Below are 19,621 nucleotides of genomic sequence, written 5' to 3' on the forward strand. Positions count from 1 at the left end.
ATTTATTTTTAGATAAAGGAGACAAGGTTCTTATGAAGTTTTAACTAAACAGACCAAATATCACAAGTATTTCTTAAGTTCTTGATTATAAGGGGTTTTAATTTTGAATAATAAGAAAGTTTGGGGCTGGAAACTAAAATGATGAATATATAGATTGCAAACTTGGAATGGTTTGTGATCAAAAGAGGGTCAGAAAGCTCAGGAGCTTTTGCTTTGGGGATGGATATATTTAATTTGTACTTATTTTAAAACAGCTTTATAAATTAGGAAAAACTAGTCTCAGCTTCTTATAGTATGTTGGAATTTAACACTGCTTTAAAACATTCGTACTATAAAAATGAATACTGCTAGGCACATATTATATCAGTTTTTAAGAAAATCACCAAAATAATTTTGACTCTTTGAAAAACAAGTGAGACAAGTGAATCCACTAGAGCAGAAAGGTATTTGGATAGCATGTCTTCCTGTTCACAGATGCAGGCTGCCCCTGATTTTCTTTCACTTCCTCTGTAGGGGAATCTCATAACCAAATATGCTGTAGGATTACTGAAGCCAGTTTCAGTAGCAATAAATAAAGAAGTCCAAGTCATTTAGAACACCTTCCAGTTAAACTTAAATAATTTGTTGATCTTCAAGAAGCTTTCTAAATATAAATGTGTTCACCTTTCCAGCTTGTACTCTGATCATCTGATCCCAGGTAAACCTTTTAGTAAATGGCACAGTTTACATTTGTATTCATTGGCCAGTAAGTGACTGATAACATGGTCTCATTTTACTCTGATACTGACGGCTCTGTGAGAGCTGCGAGTTGACAACAGGATAAGACTACCTTTTTATAAGGCATCAGATGAAATGAAAGGTTATTTTAAGATTTAGGTGGTTAAAACTATTGTATAGATGCATAAAAGCAGATGTTAGCCATTTTGTATGATAGAAATAGTAAGATCAACAGCAGCAATAAAGAAAACAGTATTTGGTATAGGAGAAAGTTAACACAACAGTCACTCTCTGGATAGTCTTTCATGCAGGATGTGACTATCACATTTTTAGATGATGTGCTTGTATTCAAGAGAGAAATATATATCATTTTAGTTAATCAGCTACATCTCATGCAACCCTATATCTAAGTTGAATGTGTTCTTCTAGAGAATTTGGACCATTTCTTTACAAGTCAGGGCATTGGGGTTCTGATTTGCAAAGTGACTTGTTAAAAGGTCACTGGGTGAGCTGCTGAGAGCCAAAACTGAAGTTCTGACAGGTATCTGGAATTATTGATAAGAAAAGGGTTCTTTGTATTCACCCTGCTTTGTTCTTTACATGCTACAATAAAGCAATTGTGTTTCTATAATATGGGTAAGAAATATCCACCTTTCTTACATTAAATATACCAAAATGTCATGTGGATTTGGCAGAAAGCTTTTTAGTAGAGCAACTCAGAGAACAGATATTAGGAACTTTATCTAGTTTTAAGCATGCAGTATTTTTAATCTACTTGTTAATATGTAGTTTAGATTTTGACTGGCTGTCCTTTGAGTCAATAGTCTACCCTCCTATCTTTCTTTCTTTTTTAATCCTCACCCGAGGATATCTTTATTGATTTTAGAGAGAGAGGAAAAGAGACAGACACATGCACACGCACATCGATATGAGAGAGAAACATTGATAGGTTGCCTTTCCTATGTGTTTTGATCTCTCACACATGCCCCTACTGGTGACCAAACCCACAACCCGCCCTGACCGACTGGGGACCAAACTGGCAAACCAAGCATGTACCCTGACTGAGAAGCAAACTGGCAACCTTTTGCTTTGCGGGAGGACGCCCAACTGTGCCGCACTGGTCAGTGGCCCTCCTAGTTTTCTTGATGGTGATACTTTGATGATTCTTCTGTTTTCATGATGTATAATTACACGACTTTCACATAGAATTGTTCTTTGCTTTCTAATTCTGGAAATTTAACTGAAAATATTCTTAGTGGTGGAGATTATTAAAAAGCCTAGACAAACTGATTTTCCCTTTACCTCAGGCCAAAAACATGTATATTGGACATGAGGTTCAAGAGATATGGAAATGTAGCAAACTGTTGATTATATTTTAATTATTTTCCAGGAAGCATTTCCATACCTTCATAAGAGGAGGTAGTGATTGCATATTCTGTTGTAGATTTTGTACTACAAAAGTGGCTGTGATTATCTGTGATAATCAGTGACTTAGGGGGACCTGATTAGTAGACATACTTAATAGAAAATAACTGATTATAAGAATTCATTAACTGTGATGATGCCGATATAATAGCTTCCATTTATTAAACTTCCTCTTTTTGACAGATGTTTTCTTTGGCCCGTCACTTATCTATTTTAGTCCTCACAATATTTATTTTATAGATGAGGAACTTGATGCTTAAAGATATTTAATAACTTGCCCATGGTTTTTTAGCCTATTAGTAAGAAGTATTTGAATCCTGATCTGTAAAGTTGTTTTCCTTCTCTGAAATACTGTTTAAGAACCAGGCAAAATCCAAAACAACCAAGTAGCCCCTTCATGCATTCTGTTTACTTTTGTATTATTGAAGACATCTCAGTTTCCTTCTTACTGGAGCTTTCCACTAAGGTTCAGTTGTTGCTTCTCTCTTCCTGTCGTACCAGCTGAGTTTCCAACTTTCTTTGGGAATAGAGAACCATCAAAAGTTCAGATTTTGATGGTAGGCGAGGGAGGGGGAGCACGGGGGATGGGGGGAGAATTGGGACAACTGTAATTGAACAATAATAGAATTTTTTTAATTGAAAGAAAAGCTTCACATTTAACTTAAATAACACTAAGGTGAATATGGATTTCATTCTCAGAAAAATTAACTATCTCCTTTGATGAACTACATAGAGAGCCACAGTGGTTTTTGGCAGAATTGGTTCTCAAAATCTATGCACAACTCCATTGTCTGCGTAGGAATTTTCTGGTTGTACTTTGAAACACAGGCTAGCTTCTTCCAATTTATTGTTGGGTTGTTTCCTTCTTCTGAATAGACTATATATAGGAGGGGAAATCTGATTTTAATGTAAGCCTAATTGTATTATAATTAGGAAGATAAATCTCCTGATCTTCTGGGAGGTGTTCCCCTAGATTAGTGTAAACTGAGTTGATTCTAGGAATGGACCCATGATCTCAGGATATATTTTAGAAAAAATATGTTTCTAGTCAGTGAACATCACCAGTTATTGAGCATGTGGGAGTTGAATTCCAGAAATGTGAAGATTTACCCATTTGTTTTCTGTTTATACTTTCAGATTTATGTAATCCAAGATTACTAGAAATGTGTGTAGAGTTCTGACAAATGTTTACTAGAGTGGAAATGTGAATGTTGCAATTTGCTTGATGGGAGCAAGGTTCTAAGAGAATATTTTTACCACACTTTCTTACCCCATAACCACTATTGACAATAAAGTTTTGGGGGGGGGGATTTTGAGTTTTACTCTTGATTTTTTTGAAACTGAAAATAATTTACTAATCTTAATAGAAAAGAAAGTGCTAGCTAAAGTATCTCCTTGCAGAAGAGAAGTTGAAAGTGGAAATATCTGACTCAAGGATAAATAGAACTTGCAGTAGCTAGTACTTAAGGAAACTCTCTTGTAATATGAAGCCAATAAACCAAAATGGTTTTTCTTCTCTTGGTGTAAACTTGTACTTAAGTTGGGTTGGATGTGATCTTTTGGTTTTTAATGGGCATGACTGGGTTTATCCTGCAGAGGTTTAAGGGGGTGGGTGGCTTTTCTTTCTAGGCTAAGGCAAACAGAGACACCAAACCATCTGAGGGCTGCCAAACCATTTGAGGGCTTGTTTAAGTGCCAGGAAAAGTGCCATTCAAATAATGGAACAACAGAATGTTGGAGTTTCTTTAGGGATATGTGGAATCAAAATAAAAGTAGGTTCTTACTATCTGGATTTTCTTACTGGAAAATTGCTTTGGAAAAAATCCTGTCTGCTATTGCTTGTCTAAATGTATATACCCTTTTGAGGACCCCATGTGTTTATCAACGGTCTGTTGTTTTCTACATAGAAATCTATCAGGAAATAATTTGTGAGTACTTTTTAAAAGTATGCACACCTTTCCTGCAGTATACAAGTATTTACAGTGATTATTATTCTCATATTACAGCTGAGCAAATCTGAGTAATATTAATTTGTTGAAGATTACTCGTGTTGTAATCAGGATTGAACTAAATAAGAGTACTCTTGGGTAACACCATACTGCATCATTTTGCAGTAACTATTAACTGCGTATTTCATGTTACCAGTGCTCTGTGCAATGTGCTACAAAAAAGAAAAAAAGCAGTATGAGAGTTTCATCTTTTTTTAAGTATAATTTTGATAGTCATTTCATGTTTAATTATTAAATTTTATCGTCGTCGTCGGCAGCCGTCCGTCTCGAGAGACGATGGTGTAGCTTCTTAAGAGTCTATCTGCACCGCCGAGAATGGCTGTGCAGTCCGACTCGGGAGTGACACGTATCTGTCTCCTCCCGTGTTGAATCGACATCTTGCGATGACGCTGGAGTGTCCTCTCCAGTGAAGCTGAAGCTACAGAGCCTGGGCAGGGTGATATGGAGGGTCTGCTGTTGCCCATGCAGCAGACCCCCCCTCTCTTCGCAGCTGAAGGGTCCAAGGGAAAGACGGAGTCAATACAGCTTGGCTTCAGGTGCGCCGCAGGAGTTGCCGGTGTTGACTACAACGTCAAACCGCCTTAGGGACTCCGGCTCCGGATTTTCTGTCGGGGTTTACTCCCTTAGCCTTTCCCCTGAAGAGGTATGCCGCAAGGCAGCGGAGGTTTTTTGGAGTCAGAGTTTTCCTTCTCTGATTAAATTTTATAAATCCATTAAAAATAAACTAAATTGTTTTAAAGCAAGAGTGCTTTCTTTTATTCATTTCTGTGATATTAAGAGTAATTATTTACTTAACTTCTGTGTAAATTTATATATTCTTACATTGTTCTGAAGTGGAACATCCATGTAAAATATAATTGTTCTTTAAAGAAGGCACTGCAGGTAGCAAATTTAGGAGAATGCTTCTCCAGTTGGGATCAGTTTACTTTTTAAGGCCAATTGAAATTCACCAATGCGCATATTTACTAATTAGAGTCCAACTCTTTAATGTTTGGTGTAAATTATTAGGTATCTGGTGGGTTTATTCAGTAGCAGTTGTATTTCCCAGAATTGAACATCTTTAACTGTATTGAATACCAGTTCACTTTCCTTTCCAAGAAGAGATTTGTTCACTTAGTTTCTGTGACTGTGTATACAGTGCTTGCTTAATCTTTTCACTCTGCTGAGGTTAGCTGAACTTCCATCCCCACAGGGTTGATGAAGAAGCAGCATAGGAGAACAATATACAAGCACTTTGAAGATAAATCAGTGGCTAACATGAGACCAATATTATATAGTCAAGACCCTTTGTTGTCCTATTGGCAAAGTGAGTTGTATCTGTTGGGTAAATATAAACACACATATAGTTAAAATGGTTTTAAATACTACTGGGTGGTTCAGTTATCTCCATTCTGTCTATCACACTGTGATTATTGTGTAGAGCAGCGCTCTCCAATAGAACTTCTGTGGTGGTGGTGATGTTCTATATTATATACTGTCCAAAATGGTAGGCACCAGCCCCACGTGGCTAGTTAGCACTGGAGATGTGGCTAGAGAAACTAAAGAACTGAATTTAAAATTTTTATTTTAGTTAATTTAAAGAAATAGTGGCTACCATATCAGTGGGAAAAAAAAAAATTTGTGTGTGCCCTAGTAGATGGAATGATGATGAATAGAAAGAACATAAAATAAGGAGAACTGAGCAACTTTTCATATTTCCCTGTTTGCTTCGTTTCTCAGGAAGATCAGATACGTATGTGGTCCAGTTTAAAGAAATCTTTTCTAATATTTGTTTCATCCAACATTGGACCATGTGGATGCAGATCACTTGGTGTTTTGAAGAGAGACTAGTGATGACTTGGTGGGAATACAAACGCAATACCCAGGCATCAGTTTGTTGTAAACTCAAACTAAATGACCTCCGGTTGAGCTCATTTTGAGATCATGAACTAGTTCTTGAGAAGATAGAAAGCTCGATTTGAGTGATCTATGTTAATATCTGCACCTGCATTTTCTAAGAATAGACAAGATCTGAGTTGTTAGTTTTCTTGGGTGGCTTTTTGTTTTGTCACTGCCAACACAGAAAGGTTTGGCTTCAAAATCACCAATCCATAAAGTTGATGCCTGCAGCACAAGGAACCTTATGAGGCTGTTTGTGTTTGTGAATATATATATATATATACACATACACATTTTATTACTTATGGTAACTTGATTCAGATATTTCCTATGGGAAGTCAAATCTCCATCCAACAGTTCCACCAGCAAGTAAAATTGCTGTTTCCACCCTGTTACCTTCCCTCACCCCCCTTTTCACTGTTCCCCTCACTCTCAATCTTTTACGCTGTCAGATGGAAATTTCTGACTCGCCATTTTCACTTTTCCAATAAGTTACCCAGTTACTCTGTGGTCTCTGATAATGATGTAGATGGTCTGTGATATTAAAGTAGTACTTCTGATTTGAAGACTTACATTATCTCAGCATTTTCAAAACCCACTTGCCTGCAACCTAGTGTGTCTGTGGTTAGCTGTAATATATGTACTTGCCAAACAAGTGGTTTGGGTTGCTGGGATTTTCATTTAACTTTGAATTTGGGGGGATTAGAAAAAATAACTCAGGAACCTATTTTGATAAATTGCATCAGAGTGAAATGTTGGGATTAAATCATTTGTTTTGCTTTTGAAAATGTCTCTTCACTGTGCTCAGTTGTGTACTTTTGTTAAAGGTGTGTGTGTGTGTATGTAGGTACACATTTAAAACTAATGCTTTAACTATTGATAATGTCCATCATATAATTTAGTTATTTCTATTTAAATTTCCAGCATGCTAACTGAGTTACTTTCATGGTTGGTACTAGTAGAACACTTCTCTCCAATGAAGAACTAGTGTTATTTCTCCTTTATGATAATGAGAACTGAGGAACTTTTCATACTTCCCTGTTTGCTTTGTTTCTCAGGAAGATCAGATACATATTTGGGACCTTATGTAGACTTTGCTTTTGTTAGCATTCTTTTTTATGTTAAAAAAAACAAGTTTATTCTGTAACCTTAAGAAAATGGTATAGTTAAATTGAATCAATGAAACAGTGCTACTACAACTCATTTTTTTTTCTAGTAAATATTTGTTGCTTCACTGTTGATGCTTAAATAAGATTAAAATATTTATCTTTTGTTATAAAATATAATCAAAGGGGTTATAGATAATAAGATTCCCCTTCATCGTAGATCAATTGGAAATAGAGCAATGTGTAAAAAGGAAAATTAAGCTACAGTTAGTCCTAGAGTATGTAATCAATGTTAGGATTTTGATGCTTATCCTTTCTAGCAGTGTCTAAATAAATTTTAAGTTGAAAGTCAGATATTTCAACTATAGTCAAAGTACTCTATTGGCTTCAAGGTCAGTCCTGGGATCTGCCTGTATCACGGAGAGTACCTTTAGGGCTTTACCTGTGCATGGCCCATATGATAAGCCACGCGGCTGGTCATCTGTAGGGTATGTAAACAACAACCTCCAGAGTCCCAATGGTTGTACATAATACCCACATGCACTCTAGGGAATGTGAGTGCTCCAGGGTGGAACTAGGATCCCTGGATAATCTATAGTGATTGGCAGGCTTTGTCCTTCTGAAGACACTTTTACCTACAGTTATCTGAAAGGGAGGTGTGCTGAAAGAAAGTGGGCTTTCTGTGTCTGACATATTTAAGAGGAGTCTGGATGATTGTTTGGACAGAATAAGACTTAACTGTTTGACAACTACTAAAATCCTTTCAGATGATCAATTTCTGTACTTTTTAAGAAGGTGATAAATTAGCACCTTTTTATGAACAGTGACTGAAATTTCATAATATTTGTGGAAACTGGGTCCCCACATACCATCCATTGTCTTTGTTATTCTTAGAGATACTTTCTTGGGATTAAAGATTATTGATACTCTTAAGACACTGTGTTGGTCTAACCAAAGGTGGTGACTTTAGCAGATCAGATATTTGGTAGAACTTTGCAGAAGGTCCTCTGAATTATGCCATTCTGGTCCTTGTGTTACTAGACAGGGTCCTGGTCCTGAGTGTGTCTGCTTAGGGCCCACTAGTAGTGTGTGGGTGCTTGACTTTGTGCAGGAAAGATTTCCCAACAGGAGTCCAAGTGACTTTAAGGGGACAGTGAAACAAGGAAGGGCTTAGCAAAGAAGAAGCAACAGGAGAGCCCAGGCTGGGCTGCTTTAGCTCACTGGGAACTCACAGAAAAGGGGGCCTTGGAGACAGGTTCAGGGGGTTAGCCTGGGATGAGCTGCCACTGCCCACTGCTCCCTTGGTTGCAGGTCTCATGGAGACCCTTAGAGTAGGACATGTGTGCCCCAGGGAGGTCAGGGGGGAGGGAGGGATGGGAAAGGCATAGGTGTGCTCCCTGAGGGAGAGCGTGTGCTGGGTCCTTTGTCTTGAGGGTTTTTCTCTTTTACTTGGAGGCAGAAATCTTAGGGAAGGTCTCAAGAGAGGGTTTCAGCAGAATATTCATCAGTTCTGCAGGTGTGTCCTTTCAGGGTCCTGGTTACCACTGATTGGTCAGTGTCAGGGCAGGGAGTCTTTAGATACTGCAATTGGTTCTGGCATCGCCCATCTGGTTTTACTGCTTTTCTGGGCCTGGAGCTGAAATACAACTGAGGCCTAGATGTTATCTCCAGGGAGGTGATCTTCTGTATCGGGCTGTAAATTGCTTGGCCAGTTTGTTCAGCTATCTGCCTTAGTTTTCCCATTCCACTTGTGAAGAAATTTTCCTAGCTTCTTGCTGTCCTGCCTCACATAGAGCTTTTTATGGGAAGGGTAGCTTTCTATCTTTCTAAAATGTATTTATTGCAAAATAATTAATCTTGAAAATGTTTTCCTGTTACTAGGATTTCTCAAATTATATTCCCTCCTCCTTTTTTTTCTTTCTGTTCTATCAACCTTGACTTGTTTTTCATTCACCTTATACTTAATTTATTAACATTTTCTAATTTCCAGGACTGTTTGGCAGCCTGCAACTGTAGGGGACTTCTGAGGACACTCATGTTTTCTCAAATGGCCCAGGACAATAGCTCTGAAACCGGAAAAGCTGGTGTCTGTGCTGCCTGTCCTCTACCAGACCCAATAAGCAGAGACAGGGATTGAGTCTTTCTGGGCACTTTATTCAGATGGTCAGCAATCTGAGAAGACAGCGGGTTTGTACCCTAACAGACTGTCTTAAATTCCATTCTAAATGGGCCCTTTTTATAAGGAGAAGAGTAGGAAAGGGGGTTTGGAATTCAGGAAAAAGGTTGATTGGATAAAAGCGGCAGCATTCTTTCATCTGTGTCCGATGGTGGTCTTTCTGTCCTGGGTGGTGGTCATCTCACCCTGGAGCACAATGGCTCAAATACCATCTTGATTGCTTGCAGTCCTCCTGAGGCACAAAGGTAGAACCTGCTTATGGTTACCTGGAACAATACCAGTTCCTGAAACAATAGCTTTTTATATACATTGATTACTAAGCTTATTAGCTGTTACCTGAAACTAAAATTTTCCAACATTTGAGTCCCCCATCAGCTGCAGATTCTAAATATTTCTGCTAGCATTTCAGCGCACATCACCTTCTCTGCTTCCAAATGCCACATATATCCTGTGTACTATCAGGTCACTTAGCTTAACAAACATATTCTCACGAAAATACCTTCACAGTCCTGGATTCTAATCTTGGAATGTCACTTATTTAACAATGTTATTCAATATCTTAGGGCCATCATTTCTTCATAAATTGACTGATATGTTTAATTGTGGTCTAAAGGGCCCAACATTTGGACACCTGCATGAGTGTACCACCTTTCCAGATATTCTAGTATTTTATCAGGGAATCTAACGTTTTCATTTCAATAGTTCTGAAATTTGGGACGATGGAAGCAGAAACCCTTCACTCTCATTTAAGGCAGTGTGAGTAGACATGTAGGAGGATGAAGATGGATCACACCTGCAAAAAATATATAATATTTTATAGTACATATTGTTCATTAGTAATCATTTATTCTAAGGAGTCCCTGGATATGCTGTCTGTTGTTGAAACGTGTTTATGTGGCACATGACTGTAAATTAATTGTTCAAACATTACTTAGATATTACTCTCATTGTTTTCAACATTCTGCCTGAAAGAGAAATTTCAGTTGTCAGAGGGACCATTTATTTTTGCTTATTTTAAGGTTCATAATTGGGTAGATGGTTAGGAGAGTATCCACAGTCCCTAGCTGCTGCTCTTGTCACCGATGGTGCTGGTGATGGGGTTGGGGTTGGTTTTGGTGTTGTTGTTGGTAGTGGTGATGTTGATGTCATCTTAGCTGTGTATATGAACTATGCTGAGGCTGAGAATGTCGAACATTTGACATTAGGGTGAGGTCTGTTCAGTTTCCCTGCATCATATTTCTTCTCTTTACTGAAGCAATTTTATTAAGGCTTTAGGTCAAGAGAAGAGACTCTTCTTTAATAAATTAGGGAGACATTTCTTTTGTAGGGCAGTACACAAAGAAATGGGGTTTATGTGTTATTTCTTAGTTCAAATTGTATACCATCTCTTAGATACATTCGTCTAGAATTCATTACTAATGTCTTTCCAAAGGGGGGAGGAAACTCAGTTGTTGAAGGGAGAGTGGAGGAGAGGTGGGTGAAGGGGTTAGATCTCAAAGGGAAATTTTCTTTGGGATTTCCATTGCAGTCACTGTGTAGGGTTTTTCTTGTAGGTCACTTTTGAAACACTAAAATAAAAGGAACTTTTTATTGCCCTTGTTTTCAGAAGTGCATACAGACCAGCTTTGCTTGCTAGAGGCTTATTCTTGGGAGATAGTGAGACACAGTAAACTGTGTCCCATTGTTACTTCTTTATGTTGGGATGTAGAAGAAAATACCTTCTGAGCACATGTACTGCCCTTACCTAAATTTTATTTCATTCTCAGTTTCCCAGAATCTAATGCATGTCTGTCTTATTTTAATTAGTATTTAATAATATCACTCTTTGCTGACATACTGAAACGTAGACTTGTTTTTTTCCATAAGTTCTTTGAGCAGAAGTATTTGGGGCCAGAAGAACTCAGTCTGGTTTCCAATTCATTTGTTTACTTGTTGGATTATGTTGGTCAAGCTACTTCATTTCTCTGAGCCTTAGTTTCCTCATAAATGAGAATATTGTTAAAACTTTTATCTTCATGTGGTTAGAAGGAATAAATGTGAGAGTGCATTGTAATACACAGAGTGCATTATCAATGTCAGTTGTGCCTGCATGCCATTACCAAACTTTCTAAGACAAAATATGAGTCTGGAACATCCTTCTCATTCATAGAGAATGTGTACAGAACAAAGGAAAGCAAGCATAATCTCTGGTATCAAAACAATGAGTATATATTCCATCTGCTGATGGCATTTACACACACACACACACACACACACACACAACCATTCACAAAATTATACCAGAACATAAAAGATAATGGAGACACAGTTGAAAGAAATAGCTTCTAATGAATGCATTATTAATCTAGGTCTTTTTATGTGGGTGGAAGCTTGTAAAGATTGAGTCATAGGAATTGCATATTCAGAAAGTTTTGGGTTGTGGGTAAAAGAATGACAGAAGGGGAATGACTTCACTCCTCTTCTAGCTCTGTATAGAGTTAATGGGGCCCTCTGCCAAGAATGCTTTCCACTTCTGCCCATAGGAATTTTAACCTTCCTTTGTGATTCATGTTGTACATTAACTCTTTAAGGTACCCTGACATGCTCTGCTCAAGTCACCCCCACTCCTTATCCTACCTCCCAGTCATAACAAGCATAACTGCACTATTGTTTATACTTTCAAAGAGTTTTTCTCTAGGCCTTTTTATCATTTATCAAATTATATTCTTACTTACCTTTTTGTCATCTTCACCTCCTTAATGTCTTGGAAGTGACTTATTTATCCTAAATAGTACTCTGAATAAATGTGTTTACTAGGTGCATACTATGCCATTTATTTAGAGGGATCTTTCTCTTCAAGGGTATATATGTACAGGGTTGGGCTTGGGCAAAATACGTTTTATAATTGCATTATGACATTCTTTTGAGTTAAAGCTATAGTAATAATCATAACATGCATGTAATTTTCTCTATGAACAACTATAAACCTACTTTTCCCAACCCCTGAATGTGTGTGTGTGTGTGTGTGTGTGTGTGTGTGTGATGTGTGTATGAGAGAGAGTAGCTATCTATACCTATCTGTATATATCTGTATATATGAAGTCCCAGTTCCCATTTCTGAGACTTGCTTGGCTTAATGTAAATTAAATCACTACTTATATGTACATATCTAGATTTTTAAAAAATCACTAAAGCTGTATTTCTTTTAATGTGAATGGGGAAGGTTTCTAATTTTTTTAAATGATGTTTGAAAAATTTTGTATGTCTCTGTAATGCCATTGTAAGGGCAGAACTTAATTCTGTCCATAATATTGTTTTCTTTGTGAAGCTTATTACTTTTGACCTTAATCACCAGGTTTTCTTCATTTTTTCCCCCTATTAATGTGTGTCTCTGGGCGTGTAACTATGCTATATCCAGTTCTCATTGTGTGGACAGTACGGAGATTAGTCCCATAAGGACCCTGCTGTGAAGACTGCAACTGGATGGGGAGGCAGCTGTTTGCTTAGTTGAGGGATAAAGTGTATTTCTTTTTGTTGATGACTTTCTAAGTAAGGAGGCAGAGTTACATGGTTATTACAGTTTGGGTCAGAGGGAAGAGTCTACTGGACCACTGCGGTCTGGATGGGAATGAAGAATGGTGTGATTTAATGGCAAGAAGGTTGGCCTGAGACTGGTTAAGTGAAGAGGCACACAGGAGGGAAAAAGCATCAGAAGTGAGAGGATGAAAACCCAGGATCCAATGGTTCATTTTAAATGTGCCTATGAGGAAAGGGAGTGAGATGAGTTTATGCTGTTTATCCTCAGTGCTATTTGTAGTGTGTACTTTCAAGTATGAGTAGATTAGAAAAGAAAGAAATGTCCAGGCTCTGAACTTGGACTGACTGTGAAATGTTTGCAGTAATTCCCAGTCCAGTTACTGTTTTCTAAAGGTTGCTTGGATGTATGAGTATTTTCCAGCTTGCATTAGAGTAGTGATGCAGAGAATGCAGAGGCATATCTGGAAAGGAACTGTAGTGGATGCAGAAGAAATCATGGACTGAGCAAATAATATGTCCATATAAATGAGATTATATATTTGGTAGTGCATACTAAACTCTGAAGTGCTAAGTCAGTATACTAACAGTACAACTTCGTGTGTTTGAATATGTGTACTTCCATGTAGCTTATGAAGATCTACATTGTCTTCTAGCTCAGGCCATACCCATGTTCTGTGGATACCAATTCAACATCTGCTATAAGAAGATTCAGGGTCAAAGCACAATACATAATTGAATATACTTCAGTCTTGATGTTTAAATATTAAGAAGTCATTAAGAGGAGTCATTGTTAGGGTAATTAATAATACATTAATTCCTTGCACCTGTTAGGATATGTGAAACATCTTAAATATATGCTGTTGATGGAAAGAAGATGTGTATTTAAAAAATTTTTATGTTTATAGAATTAAAAATATGTATATAAATGAAAAGCATTACAAAAAGCACAGGAAATATATAAACCCAGGGATCTACTACCTAAGTTTAATAGATATTAATATTTTACTTTAATTGCTTAGTCTTCTCTCTTTATTTATAGAGCAATACAATAGCATATATAACTAAGGCACTCCTGCCGCTTTTCTTTTCTCTAGAGGTAACCACTACTCTAAATTCAGTTTGTGTCAGCACCATATATTAAAAAATACATATTTTTACATAAGGTGTATTTGTGCATGCATAAATGTTATGTTTTTAATGTGCATACTACAATAAATACAAAATTATTGTAGTTCTTCACATGGTCATCCACATGCTGAACTGCAGTAATTTTATAATTTTTAATTTTATTCAACACATTAAACACATAAAATATATTTTTTTCTGGTGTAACTTTCTTCCCTAATAACATAAATTGAAGTGGCTTTTTAATTATTTGACTATAATTAGAGTGATGTATGATTTGCATTGTAACATAACACATGTTATGTAAACACATGTGTGTATACAACTGAAAATGTTTCTTCAAACCAGAGTTTCCTGTATACGTGTAGTTTCCTGGGTTTTCCAGCCTATCATTTTTAAATGTTTTTCCCAGACTTAGTAAATTGATTTTCTAACCCAATAATAGGTTGAAAAACATTAAAGTTAATCTAAAAAATTAATCTAACCTTAGTTAATCTAAAATTAATACTGACTTTAGTATACAAACATAAGCTTTTGTTTTATACTAAAAGTGCTTCAAATAATGTAATCATGTATTAAAATAGTTTTTTGCATAAGATGTGATTACGTTCGTCTTGGCTAATTCATTCTGAATATTTTCTATGAGCTAGATACATATCTTAGCCATTTAATTAATTAATATTAATTAGCTAAGTGTTTTAGAGAATTTGTGTTGGTTATTGTAGAATAACTCCTTTCAGTCCATTTCAACCATGGTTTCCCTGGAGTCCAGGAGGGCTCTCTCATGGTGTCAGGGAAGGCAAGAACTCTGGTTGGCTCAGAACCTGACTTCCAGTCCTATTTCCAACAAACAATACATAACCTTAATAAGGTCTTTCTTTCTTCCGGCCCTTATTTTCCTCATCTATTAAACTGGAGGGTTAACTGGCTTATCTTGTAGGCACATTCATTCTGTGAAATATTGGGTAACTCACATCTGGTACTCAAGTTATTAGAATTTGCAGAGAATATATCTGAACAGTACTTTCTATTGGAATTACTGTTTTTGCAGTTGCATTTGAATGAGGGGTAAGCTAATCAGGTCGTATTTAGTTTGATTATGGTTTGTGGGCAGAAATGATTCCTCCATCATAAAACCATTTCAGAGTAACCTTAATGTCTCCAAGCTCTGCCTACTTTTTTATTACAGTAAGGGTCAAGGCTATGTGCATGTATATATAAACATGCATAGTGCTAAGAATGGCGAAGGTGTGTTTCTTCATTCTATTTTAGTTAAATGTCCTTACAGGCAAATCCAAAGCCACAGAAAGAAATCTATAACCTCTGGTAAGCTGTAAGGAATGTTTTACCAAGTCCTACCCGTTGCAGTAGTCCAAGGCTTTGGGGAATTTTCTATTTTAATGTCAGTTACACATTTGGAATAGAGTAAGGACATTATCACCTAGACTACATATCCTAAAAACAAACACACAAAACAGCACTTTTCATAAGAGTCCTGCCTGTATGTTTATTTTAGGAAGCAAGAGTTTAAATTGCAATTTGGGGTAGAATGGACCTTGGAGACTATCTCTTCTCATTTGCTTCTAAGAATATGTCACCAAATGCTCTTGTCTGGATCTTCAGTTGGAGGCAAAGTTAGGGGCAGATTCCTGGTACACATCAAGATTCCTGTTTTCTTTTGTTTTGCACATTCTTTTTAGGCAGCTTAACCTTTAGAGAGATCTTGAGAACCAGTTCTAAAGAATGTGATTATCCTTAAAGTAGAGATCTGCTCCTATCAGAGGGACTAATGAAGGTATGGTTTTCCATACTGATACCAGAATAGGCATAAATCTGTGGGAGAGGGTTCTCTGAACCCAAGATGGCTGAAGCAAGAACTAGGTTTATTTACTCCTCTGACCACGTGAGAACTCAGTTTTCTCACAGCTGCTATATGCAAAACATTCTTGTCCTATTGTTGCAGCAGTACTTGCTCTCCATTTATAGAAATGAACTGGAATTTCTTGACCTCTGGGTTCTGATTCTGTGTTTAATTTAATATCTTTAGGCCAGGGACCAGAGCTGAACATGATTTTGTGCTTGTCAGTGAGTAGGTACTATGTGGGTTTTTTTTTTTTCCCCTTGTTTTTTCAATGAATGAAGACTGTGCTAACAAGACACAGTTTTGTGCAAAGCAAGTAATAAAGTTGATCATCCTACACTATGAGAACTGACTTTTTAAGTAAAGAAAATGCTTTCATTTTTATGTTATATTACTACTAATTAGCCTTCCTGTTTGCTCTTTTCCCATCATCCTCTGCAGTGTGTCGAGATTTTGCTGTTCTAGAGGATCACACCCTGGCCCACAGCCTTCAGGAACAAGAGAGTGAGTAATAGCCCAGTTGGTGCTCCTTCAGTTTTCTTTTCTATAACAGTAGCTCAAGGCAGGTTTCTTAGGGTGAGGCAGGGAGAGAACACAGCCACCAGGCAGCACCATACATCCCTCTGAGGGATTTGTCTAGACAATGACACCTGGATGAAGAATGAAGTCTTGGGGTGTTTTGAAGTATATGACAGCTTCCGGTATTAGAAGACTGCTGGGTCCATTGGAGGAAAAGAGGGACTTGAAACCTTTCTTTGCTTAAATGTTGTAGGAGGGAGACATTGGTTGTTCATGTGTCAATGTAAGAAATGTCCAAATCTGTAGAGAAGTTTTGAGTTGATTTGAGCCAAACTGATGACAGTTGCCTGGAAACAAAATCTCAACAGATTGAGAAAATGCCACTGAGAATGGCAGTTTTGCAGTTTATTTTATATGTTACAATCAAAGAAAGAGGCGTAAGGAAGAGTTACATGAAATCCTTTGGTGGTAGATTAGGGAGGTGGGATCCAGCAGATGGGGGAACCTCTGAGATTGGATAAAGAGTAAAATAAAGAGACATGTACTTCTACATTGGTGGGTACGAGATAATTAATGATTAATGTTTACAGCGCACAGTGATGGTATGCAGGAGGACAAGATAACAAAGGGTTTTGTGGTCTCCTACTTTAGTGTGAGTCAGTATCCTGAGGAGTCTGGACAGGGTATGTTATTTTAGATGCAGAAAGACAATAGGCAGATTCAGTTAAGATAAAAATTGACCTTTGTCAAGGAAGATAATGGACTAGGAATGAATACCTGCCATGACTCACTTTTAGTTAAGATAGTGAGTCCAATTTCAGACCATCTTATGTGGTTACTTTCAGTCTCTAAGTTTGTAAGGCCCACCATGCAGGCCTCCCCTGATCTTGTTAGGTTTGGTATGTGGCTCTTTTTCAATCCACACATGTATTCGTGGCAGGGAGAAAGCTGAAATTAGGGTCTGTTTCTTCCCCTAGGAATAGAGTCCTGAAGGTCTTACCAGGCAATGAAGGTATCTAGACTGTGAATTTTTCTGAATAACTATGTATATAATTATGAAAAATAATCTAAGTTAATGTATTGTATACAAGTACATATATATGGATATGTAATTTTTGAAGCATTAATGTGTCAAAATAAAAATAAATACTGAGAATGTAGGTTATAAATAGAATGGCAACTGGTGGAGCAAAAAGAACACTGGCCTTGGCTTTAGAAGTGGCACTTTCACTGTTTTGCCATGTGACCAAAGGCAAATTACTTAACCTTTCTTATCCTCTTTTTACTTAATGGAAAGATGGGGATAATAATTCTTGTGCTGCCTAGTATACAGTGTTATTAAGAGCATACAATAAAGCGATAGACATGAAGCTTTTTAATGGAAAAGCTCTTAAGTTTATTATGAGGTTTATTATTAACCAGCCAAAACGTTGTAATTCCTGTCCTCATTCTTTCTGTCCAGTTGAGCATCATTTAGCATCAAACGTTCAGCGGAACCGTTTGGTCCAGCATGATCTCCAGGTGGCGAAGCAGCTCCAAGAAGAAGACCTGAGAGCTCAGGCACAGCTTCAGAAGCGCTACAAAGACCTGTGAGGATCTTGGGGAGTGGGAGGGAATAACACCAAGACTGGTTTTCTCTGGAGCCAGCAACCAGGGCAGAGAAGGAGGAGACTTCTTCAGTTACTCTGATTCCTCTGTTGGATTTAAAAGAGTGTGTGTGTGTGTGTGTGTGTGTGTGTGTGTGTGTGTGTGTGTGTCCATCCTATTTGATCTGGAAAATTTTCTTTGTTTTTGGAACACTGACTTGGTTTTAGAATGTGTGGGTTCTGGTGTGAAATCTTAGCATTTAACTGTATGACTGAGACATTTGGTCCACCTATTTCCCTCCCCTGCAACATGGGTATGATGATTTCTGTCCCCTCTGCCACAAAGGTTGTCTGGAGGATCAAGTGAAATACTGTATATGAAAGAACTTCATGAGTTGTTTTGGGTTCCTTTACTGTTTCCTTGCTTTTCAGGTATAGGCAGACTCTTCCAGAAAGCTCTGAACTCTACACTCAGTTCTCTTCATAGCTTCAGTGTCTGACTAAAGTTCTTTCTCAGTCTCCTTTACTAGTTAGGTATGGAAAGGTCATATCTCAGTTCTCTTACAGTGCAATTATTTTTTGTTTTTCAGTGCCCTAAAACGCACAGAGTACATTTCTTCTCTGATAGTAGCTCTTATACCTAAATCTCTAATGGTGGGTTTAAGCACAGGATAATTGTTTTGAGGAAGAAGGGGTAAAGGAAGAACTGAAGGACCCCTCTGTTTTCTTTCAGTTGTCATGTTTAAATAAACAGGAGAGCCTATTATTATTTGCTGCCTTTGAAGAAAGGTTTGTCTTTTTATTTTATTATTGGTAGAGAGGACTTCATCATTTTTTGTTCAGCTTCCTTATTTTGTGAATAAACATTCTTAATGACTCTTGCTATTCTTGACACCATCGAAGGCAGTGGAGACAACAGATATAAAGAAACATAAGCCATTGCCTTTAATAGCCTTAGGAACATACCCTGCACACTTTATATGGAAATACATGCATGAGGCACAGAGAATTGAATAGTAAATTTCATGCCTATGAAGAGAGAAAAGAGAGTGGGAAAACCACCCCAACATAGGTGATATATTTAATCTGAATCTGGGTGGCTAATTGGGAGTTTATAATGATAATTGGGGAAAACCATTCTAGTCAGGCGGAGAAGCATGCGGATGAGGTGGAAGGGTGAGGAGTCCCATGGTAGCTGCAGGATGTTCAGTATTGCTGGAGTGGAGAGCACAGTAAGGTAGGAGATGAGGCCAGAAGCTGGACCAAAAACTCACATGATATATGTAAAGGAATTTAGATTTTTTTTTTTTTTTTAGATTTTAGATTATAAATAATAGAGAACTAACTATTGAAGTTTTAGATTTTTATTTAGGAACTTACTCTGGGGGCTGGGTAGGTAAAGGATTGGAGGGGGCACAATTGAAGGTCGCTATTTAGCAGTGGTCAGATTAAGAAATGAGGAGGCTCGAATGGATAACAGTGGGCTAGGTAGAGCTACAGAGAGGAGAGAGATGACGAGGCCTGAATTGAGGGTCATGTTTATGGAGTTAAAAGAGACAGATTTGAGATATATGGAGGCTTGGTGTCATGAACCGAGTGAAGATGAGAGCCAGATAGAATATTTAAGAAATCTAAATTATTGCCTTTTACATTATTCACAATTCTCTGTTACACAAGCCAGTTCTGAGGTTGATGCAGAAATT

At 37.4% G+C, this 19,621-nt stretch overlaps 1 protein-coding gene across 3 annotated transcripts in view; it reads left to right on the forward strand.

Moving 5' to 3' along the window:
* CCDC50 (coiled-coil domain containing 50) overlaps positions 1–19,621 on the forward strand; it is a 79,637-nt gene that overhangs the window by 16,519 nt on the left and 43,497 nt on the right. For all 3 annotated transcript variants that reach the window (XM_090275395.1, XM_090275401.1, XM_090275407.1), the window contains exons 2-3: positions 16,255–16,317; positions 17,795–17,921. In XM_090275395.1, the coding sequence (XP_090131521.1) occupies positions 16,255–16,317; positions 17,795–17,921 (190 nt within the window). The remainder of the gene's footprint in view (positions 1–16,254; positions 16,318–17,794; positions 17,922–19,621) is intronic.

This window comes from Furipterus horrens, unplaced genomic scaffold (assembly GCF_987537825.1).
Source record: "Furipterus horrens unplaced genomic scaffold, mFurHor1.1.pri manual_scaffold_1, whole genome shotgun sequence".
Taxonomy (NCBI): domain Eukaryota; kingdom Metazoa; phylum Chordata; class Mammalia; order Chiroptera; family Furipteridae; genus Furipterus; species Furipterus horrens.